General features: G+C 22.4%; 1 protein-coding gene across 3 annotated transcripts in view; it reads right to left on the minus strand.

Moving 5' to 3' along the window:
• Positions 1 to 9432, minus strand: part of LOC117172094 (sister chromatid cohesion protein PDS5 homolog B) — an 89570-nt gene that overhangs the window by 61765 nt on the left and 18373 nt on the right. For all 3 annotated transcript variants that reach the window (XM_033359884.1, XM_033359869.1, XM_033359876.1), the window contains exon 6: positions 1534 to 2040. In XM_033359884.1, the coding sequence (XP_033215775.1) occupies positions 1534 to 2040 (507 nt within the window). The remainder of the gene's footprint in view (positions 1 to 1533; positions 2041 to 9432) is intronic.

The raw sequence follows: 9432 nt of genomic DNA on the forward strand, positions 1-9432 counted from the left end.
TATTTGATTTACAAAAAAAGTTCTATGATTCAAAAAAAAATTTTGTTCAATAGAAAAAAGAGGTTGGTAATGTAGGAATTCCACTGTGTCGCATGCCCTTAAGATAAATTTAATATTTTTTGTTAAAATGTAATGATTTGCTAGAGAATTCATCAATTTTGTTAGTCATCCTTTTTGGTTTGAAAATTCAGTTTTTTTGGTGGAAAATTATTTCTTATTAAAAAATCCATAGTTTGATCGTGAAAATTCGACTAAAATCTTTTTCAACAGAAAATTCAACTATTTTTTTGAAATTTTTTACTTTTTCATTTAAAACTTTATCTGTTATAGAAGAAATTTCATTTTTTGTATGAAAATGTTTAAAAATTGTTTAAAACATTTGGTTAAATTGCTTTGTTAATAAATCACTTTTTTTGTTAAAGATTTATATTTTAAGTTGAAAAGTTATCTTGCTTGTTACAATCTTATTTATATTGTTATAAATTAATCTTTTTTAATTGGAAATTCGACTACTGTGTCAAAGTTTAACTATATTGTGAAATTTTGTTTATTAAAAGCTTATGTCTGTCTGAAAATTTTACTGTTTAGTGGAATATACTTATTTTTATTTGTTTATAATTCATTTTTTAACAGAAAATGGAACTTTTCCATGTTTTAAGATTGATATTTTTTAGTTAAAAATTCGCGTTTTTTTTTTTTTGTAAAAAAATGATTTTTTAGTTTGAAATTTACTTTTTCTGCTCAAAAATGCATCAGTTTCGTGGAAAGTTAACTTTTTGTTGAACAGTCATACTTTTTGTTTGAAATTTGAATTTTTGTAAAGAAAATTTGTCTTCTGGTTTGAAGGTTCAATAATTTAGATAAACTTTTATTTATTTTCTGAGTGAAAAATCTTTATTTGTTGGAAATTCGTCTTTTTGGTTTTAAAATTCTTTTCTTTTGTTGTATAAATTTCATTCTTTTTTTTTTTATTAAAATATAAACTATGACACTTTTTTGTTGGCAATTTGTCTTTTTAGATTTAATATTCAACTACATGTTAAAAATTCAATTATTTTGTTGAAAATTCCAGTATTTTGTTAAAGCCTTATCTTTTAAAGTAGGAAAAACTTTTTTAAAAAATAAATTAATGGATTTGAAAATTTTAAATTTCTATATGAAACACTGTAATTCCTCAATATTTCTGAGGTAGAAAAAAATTTATATTCAACCCCTGATATAACCTGTACAATAAAAATATTGTTAAAAATCATAAATTCTTAAATTCTTTTAAATTCTCTAAAATTCTGTCATATTATCGGTTATATAACCTGAACTTAAAATCTCGGGAATTTAAGAACTCTATACCTACTCTTTCTAGTTTCCGTTTTCGACACCAGGTGGCGAAATGGTAGAAACCACCATTCCCTAATACGCTGTGTAGAATAAATTTTGCGTAGGAACAGCTATTGTCCGAAAGAGATAAGATCGTAATTTTATAGTTGGACCAGGTGCAACAATAAATAAAATTAAAAAAAAAAAAAAATGGCTTACCTTTTTGTCGAGAGTCCTTTCCTTGACAAACTCCAACAGATCCTCGCTGTCCGAAACCACCTCAAAGTCCCGCTTGGCAGTGGTAACAATCGCCATGACAACTTCATACCGAACATTTTCATCCGCGTCGTGCTGTCGCAATTTCAGCGTATTCGTTATATCTTTTCGCAGTTCCGGATGATTTAGAAGAAAGTGCATCGAGTATTGGACACACTTGATGCGTATTGAGACCGTGATGTCATTGAATCTTCCCAAAAAGGCCCGCCACAATTGTACATGCTGCATGGCGAGCTGGGAGCCCTTCTCGGAAAACATCCTCGCCAGAAGGGCCACGGCGCCCAATCGTTCCTGCTCGGAGGCGGATTTTAGTTTACATTCGAGCTGAGGCAGAACTGAAAGCAGCACACTCGGGCAGATGTGATTCAGTTCATAAATTAGGTCGTAGACTTTTTTCGCGATCTGGAGATTCTTTTCTTCTTTGCCGAGTATGAGAACGTGGTTGAAAAACTGAAAAACGGGACCACAAATGGTGAATATTCCATTTAAAAATTTCATCTAAGCACAATCAGGGTTGCTACAAAATCCTAATTTTCAAATTCCTTCACATTCCCTGAATTTTCACCGACCAATTTCTCATTTTTCCTCAACTGAAATTTTCCTTTCAGATTAATGACGTTCATGCAAAAAAAGAGGTGAATTTTTGATCAAATAATTAATTTTGCAAGAAAAAATGAATTGTCAACAAAGGAGATTAAATATCTAACAAAAAATACTATTTTTCACCAAAATACATGAAGCTTTAACCAAAAAAGAATGAATTTTGAACAAAAAAGTTACAATTTTCAATAAAACTCTTATATTCACCACAAAATAGATCTATTTTCAACCAAGAAGATTAATTTTCTACAATAAAAATTAAGTTTGATTAAAATACATACATTTTCAACAAAAAATGGAACTTAAATTTTCAGTAAAAAAAAAAAAAAAAAATTTCAACCAAGAGGATTAACTTTCCACTAAAAAGGATGGAAGCTTTAACTGAAATAATGAATCTTTAAAAAAAAAATGTAACCAAATAGTGGAATTTTTGACCAAATAGATGAATTTTCAATCAAGAAGATTAAATTTCTGCCAAAAAAGACGAGTTTTCAACCAAAAATATACATTTACAACCACCAAGACTATCTTTCTACGAGAAAAATAAAGCTTTAACGAAATATATCGAATTTCAACAAGAAATGAAATAGTACAATTATCAGTTAGAAAATTTATTTTCAATTAAAAAAAATAATTTTTTACAAAATGTTAAATTTTCAATCAAAAAAAGATTAAGTTTAACGAAATGTATCAAATTTCAACAAGAAATGAAATAGTATAATTATAAGTTAGAAAAATTATTTATTAATAAAAAAAAAGGATTTTTTTACAAAATGTTAAGTTTTGAACCAAAGAAATACATTTTTTACTTGAAAGATTTATTTTACACCAAATAAGATAAAGTTTAACGAAATATATGGATTTTCAACGAAGAATGGAATAGTTGAATTTTTAGTTAATAAAATTAATTTTCTATAATAAACAAAGATTTTCACAAAAATAGTTGAATTTTCAACTGAACTGATAAATCTTCAACAAAAATGAATTTTTAACTAAATTATTGAATTTTCAATCAAAAAGATGAATTATCAACGAAAAATGTGATAGTTGATATTTACACTAAACATATTTTATTGAATTCAACCAAAAAATGGGAATTTTTAACGAAAAAAAAAAAAATTTCAACACAAAAAAAAGAATTTCCTACCGAATAGGTAAATCTTTAACCTAACATACAATAATAAAATTTTCAATTAATACAAATAATTTTCAATTACATGAATTTTCAACAAAAAAAGTTCAATTCCTAACAAAATTGTTAAATTTAACAAAAAATAGATCAATTTTCAATCAAGAAGATTAATTTTCTACAATATAAAATAAAGTTTTATTAATCTAAATGAAATAGTATAATTATCAGTTAGAAAAATTAATTCTTAATAAAAAAAGGATTTTTTTTCAAAATGTTAAGTTTTCAACCAAAGAAATGAATTTTTAACTTGAAAGATTTATTTTCTACCAAATAAGATGAAGTTCAACGAAATACGAATTTTAACGAATTTTCAACTAAGAATTGAATAGTGGAATTTTTCGTTAATAAAATTAAATTTCTATAATAAACAAGGATTTCCACCAAAATAGTTAAATTTTCAATTGAAATATTAGTGAAAATATTAATTTTGAGGAAAATAGCTGAATTGGCAAATAGAAAAGACAAATTTTAAAACAAACATGGAACAGTTAAAAAGATTTTCATTAAAAACAATTAATTGAAAAAAAAATAATAATTTTTCACAAAATAGTTATTCCAAAAAAATCCATTGTTCACCAAATAGTTGAATTTTCGACCAAAAAGTAAAAATTCCAATCCAGAATATTAAATTTCTACAAAAAAATATGCATTTTCAAACAAAAAGATAAAGTTTCAACCAGGAAGACTAATTTTCTACCAGAAAGATAAAGTTTTAACGAAATATATCGATTCAAAACAAAAAAAAAACGATGGAATAGTTGAATTTTCAGTTAGGAAAATTATTTTTCGATCAAAAAAAGGAATTTTCAACCAAAGAAATAAATTTTCAACTAAAAAGATTTATTTTCTCCCAAAAAAGATAAAAGTTTAACCAAATCTATTACTTTGAAAATAATAATGGAATAGTTGAATTTTGAATTAAAAAAAGTAATTTTCAATAAAAAAAAATATTTCCACTTAAATAGTTAAATTTTCAACAGAACTTATAAATCTTCAACAAAAATAAATTTTAACCCAAATAATTGAATTTTCAATCAAAAAGATAAATTATCAACGAAAAATGTAATAGTTGATATTTCAACTAAAAAAATATTTTATTCAATTCAACCAAAAAGACGAATTTTCAAACAAAAAGAATGTCCTTTTAACAAAATTGTTGAATTTTCAGAAAAATAAAAAAAGTTAAATCAAACATTTGAATTTTCTACCTACAAAAATGTATTTTTAATTAAATAGTTAAATTTGCAAATAAAAAATATAAACTGTCGAAGAAATACGGAACAGTTAAATAAGTTAAATTAAAAAACAAAAAACATTTTTAACAAAAATTGTTAGATTTTCTTCCAAAGAAATAATTCTTCAGCCAAAAACATAAATTTTCAACCAAAATGAGAAATCTTGAAAAAAAAAAATATTTTTTAAAATGACAATAGTATAATTTCCGACAAAAAGATGAATTCTGAATCAGTAAGATTAAATTAACATTAATTTTCTACTAAAAAAGATGCATTTCAAACAAAAATAAAATATTTATATATTTAGTTAAAGGAAGATATTTTTAATTCCAGAAAAAATGAATTTCAATAAGAGTTTAAATTTTTTACCGCGTAAATTAATTATAAAAAAGAGAATGTTCAACAAAATCGTTAAATTTTCAGAAAATGGAGTTTTTCTTGAAACTAAAATGACGAACCAACCAAAGAAATAAATTTTCAACAAAATAAATCAATTTTCAAAAAAAAAAAATGAATTTCAACAAAATAGTTAAATTTTCAACCAAAGAAATTAATTTTTAATTGAAAAGATGAATTTTTCAACAAAAGGATTAATATTTCACTACAAAAGATAAGAAATAAATTTTTCAGTTAAAGAAATTAATTACAATAAAATAGAATTTTGAACAAAATAGTTCAATTTTCAAACAAAGGAAGGTTTTTTTAAAAACTAAAATGATGTTTTATCAGCAAAACAAAAAATCCACCCAAAAAAATGTACTTTTAACCAAAGAAATTAATTTATAATGAAAAAAAATCAATTTTGACCTAAAATGATGAATTTTCAGCCGAAAAGTGAATTTTTAATCAGATAGTTCAATTTTCGATCAAAAAGATGAATTTTAAACTAAAAAAGCTTATTTTTCAAACAAAAAGGGAATACTTATATTTTTAGCTTAAAAAATTTTTGAATTAAACAAACAAATTATTTTCAAAAAAATAGTTAACATTAATTTTCAACTAAAAAGGATGAATTTCAAACAAAAATAAAATATTTATATTTTTAGTTGAAGGAAGATATTTTTAATTCCAGAAAAAATTAATTTCAACAAAATAGCTTTCATTTTCGACCACAAATTAATTTTCAATCAATCCGATGAATTTTTCATCAAGAAGATTAAAATTTTAATAAAAAAACATGCAAAATAAAACATTTAGGTAGAAAAATTAATTATAAAAAAAGCGAATGTTAAAAAACAAAGTTAAATTTGCAGACAAAGGAAGATTTTTTTAAAACTAAAATGATGAATCAACCAAAAAAAATTTTTTTTTAAAATAAATCAACTTTCGAACAAAACAAAATGAATTTTTGACAAAAAAGATCAATTTTCAACTAAAATTATGAATCTTCAACCAAAAAATGAATTTTTAATGAAATAGTTCAATTTTTGACAAAAATGATGGATTACGAATCAGTAATATTAATTTAACATTAATTTTCTACGAAAAAAGATCAATTTTCAAACCAAAAAAGGAATCCTTACATTTTTAGTTACCAAAAAAAAAGAATTTTGAATTAAATAAAAAAATGAATTTCAACAAAATATTTAAATTTTCGGCCGCCTAAATTAATTTTCATTCAAACCAATTTATTATTCATCAAGGTTAAAATTTTTATTTAAAAAGTGCAAATTAAAACTTTTACATAAAGAAATTAATTATTAAAAAGAGAAAGTTCAACAAAATAGTTAAATTTTCAACAAAAAGGTTTTTTTTAAAATTAAAATGATAAATTACCAACAAGAACAAATATCCACCAAAGAAATTAATTTGAAACCAAAGAAATTAATTTTTAATAAAAAAGATAAATTTTCAACTATAATGAATCTTCAACGAAAAAAATGAATTTTTAATTAAATAGTTCAATTTTTGACAAAAATTATGAATCAGTAATATTAATTTAAATTAATTTTCTACTAAAAAATATCAATTTTTAAACAAAAAAAGGAATACTTACATTTTTAATTAAAAAAAAGAACTTTGAATTAAATAAAAAATTAATTTAAACAAAATAGTTAAATTTTCAACCAAAGAAATTAATTTTCAATTGAACAGATGAATTTTTCATCAAGAAGATTAATATTTCACTACAGAACATGCAAAATAAAATTTTCAACTAAAGAAATTAATTACAATAAAACATAATTTTCAAGAAAATAGTTAAATTTTCAACTAAAGCAAGTTTTTTTTTAAAACGAAAATGACGTTTTATCAACAAAACCAAAAATCCACCAAGGAAATTAATTTTTAACAAAAGAAATGAATTTTTAATCAAAGAGTTCAGTTTTCTACCAAAAAGCTCAATTTTGAAACAAAAAAGGAATACTTATATTTTTAGTTAAAAAATGTTTGAATTGAAAAAAAGTTATTTTCAAAAAAATAGTTAAATTTTCAAAAAAATTAATTTAATTTTTAAACAGCTTAATTTTTCAGCAAGGATATTAATATTTTACTCCAAAACATTCAAAATTAAACTTTTAGCTAAAGACATTAATTATATAAAAAGAAAAGTTAAAAAAAAATAGTTAAATTTTCAACTAACAAAAAAAAGTTTGTATACAGAAATGATTAATCGTAAGCCAATAGAAAAAACTAATTTTTGATAAAACTGTTTAACTTCCAAATAATTAGCTTTTTTAAATTTATTTTCATGTCAAAAAAAGGATTTTTTCAAACCAGTAAAAAGCTTTCAAAATAAAAATATGAATTTAAAAAAAAAAATTAATTTTCAACCAAATAGATGAATTTTGTACCAAAATCGTTGAACTTATAAAAATAATAAAAAAATACACGTTTTTAAAGCTTGGGTCAAAATATCTCAAAAATGTCACTTTTAAATTGACAGTTCTATTTACATCGATAGTTCTATTTTTACCAAAAAAAGTCTTTTATTAACAAATTGGTTCAAAAATTCCACCTTTTCTGATTTAAATAAAAAATATCTATTATTTTAAATACCAATTACTAAATTTTTTTTTAAATTGAACATTCGTCTTTTTTGGTTTAAAATTCAACTACTAGGTTGAATGTTTGAACCGATTTCTTAAAAAAATATTTTTTTGGTAGAAAATCAATCTTCTTCGTTGAAAATTTCACTTATACTTTGTTGAAGATTAAACTTTTTTTATTAAAAATTCAGTTTTTGTGTTGCAGCTTTATTAGTTCAGTTAAAAAATTCATCTTTTTGTTGGAAAAATTAATTTTTTCGTTGAAAATTATTTTTTTGTTATTAAAAACGAATTTTTTCAATGATAGTTTGACTCTATTTTTTTTTGGAAATTCACATGTTTAGATTGAAAATAAAGCCACATTATTATTTTTTAGTAGAAAATTAATCCTCTAGGTTAAAAATTTATCTTTTTGATTAAAAAATTAACTATTCCTGGTAGAAATTACTTAGGTAAGTAACATAAAATAGTATCTAATAAATTAAATTTTTCAACAAAAATTAGTAAGTATGCATTAAAATTCAATATTATAGATTTCTATGAAATATTAATCAGATTAATATTATTAATTTTTTTTTAAAGATAAATTAAGTAAATTAATGTTTCTGTTGAAAATTTATATTTTCAAATTAAAAATATAACTCTTTTTAAAAACTCATCTTTTTTACTTGAAAATTCAAGAGTTTGGTTAATTTTTTTTTATTTATGGACTGAAAAATGTTTTTTTTTATTAACATTTGAACTATTTTCTTGAAAATTCGTCTTTTTGATTCGAAAATGTATCTTTTTAATGATAAATTTCATCTTTCTTAAGAAAAAATGTAACTGTGTTTGAAAATTAATGTATTTAGGTTGAGGCTTCAGCAGTTTGATTGGAAATTCTTTTTTTTTTAAATTAATTCGTCTGCTTTCAATATGTAATTAAAATCTTTTTTGGTTAACCTAATACTTCAATTTTCTAACAAATTTTTGAATGTTTAAATAAAAAAGATTTTTGAATAAAAAAAATATATATTAAACAGATTTATACATTTTCTACCTGAATAATATCATATTTAACGAAACAGTTTTGCATTTTTCTCCAAGAAAAATGTAATTTATAATTAAAGTGACAAATTTTCGAACCAAAAAGATAAAATTTCAACAAAATAGTTGTAATATTAATCAAAACCGATTTTTCAGTCAGTAAAATTTTCAACCAAATAATAAAATTGCAAGTAAATCGATAATATTAGCATATAATTTTAAACTTTAATGCATACTTACTAATTTTATTAAAAAATGTTAATTTATGAGTTATTATTAAATAAATTACTTACCTAAGCAGTTGACTTAATTACTGAATTTCGATTAACCCTTCACGAGTAATCCATTTTTGAAAACAAAAATGATCAAAAACTTTGATTGTTATTACATTTTTTGCAAAAATATTTTAGGAAAGTTATTTTGATAAAAAAAAAAAACAATCGAAAACTTGATAAATTATTTGAAAATAGAATCCTAATTTTTATTAGGGTTAAGAGAAAATTTAAAGGTATTTTACATGGTATAAGAGGCGATTGCAAATTTAAAAATAAAAATATAAACTTTAACTTCTGTTTATCAAAAATTTCCCAACTATTTCAGATTTTTCTTGAAATTCCCTGAGGAATTTTAAATTCTCTGACTTTCCGGAATTTCCTGACCTGTGTAGCAACCCTAATACGAGGGTAGTTCAATAAGTCCATAGAATGACCAACAGATGGCGCGCGAATCGCTCCAAATCATCTGTTTTCAGTCAGCACCACTCCCGACAAGATATATGGTGCAGTCACAGTCCACATCTTCT

Source organism: Belonocnema kinseyi, chromosome 1 (genome assembly GCF_010883055.1).
Source record: "Belonocnema kinseyi isolate 2016_QV_RU_SX_M_011 chromosome 1, B_treatae_v1, whole genome shotgun sequence".
Lineage (NCBI taxonomy): Eukaryota > Metazoa > Arthropoda > Insecta > Hymenoptera > Cynipidae > Belonocnema > Belonocnema kinseyi.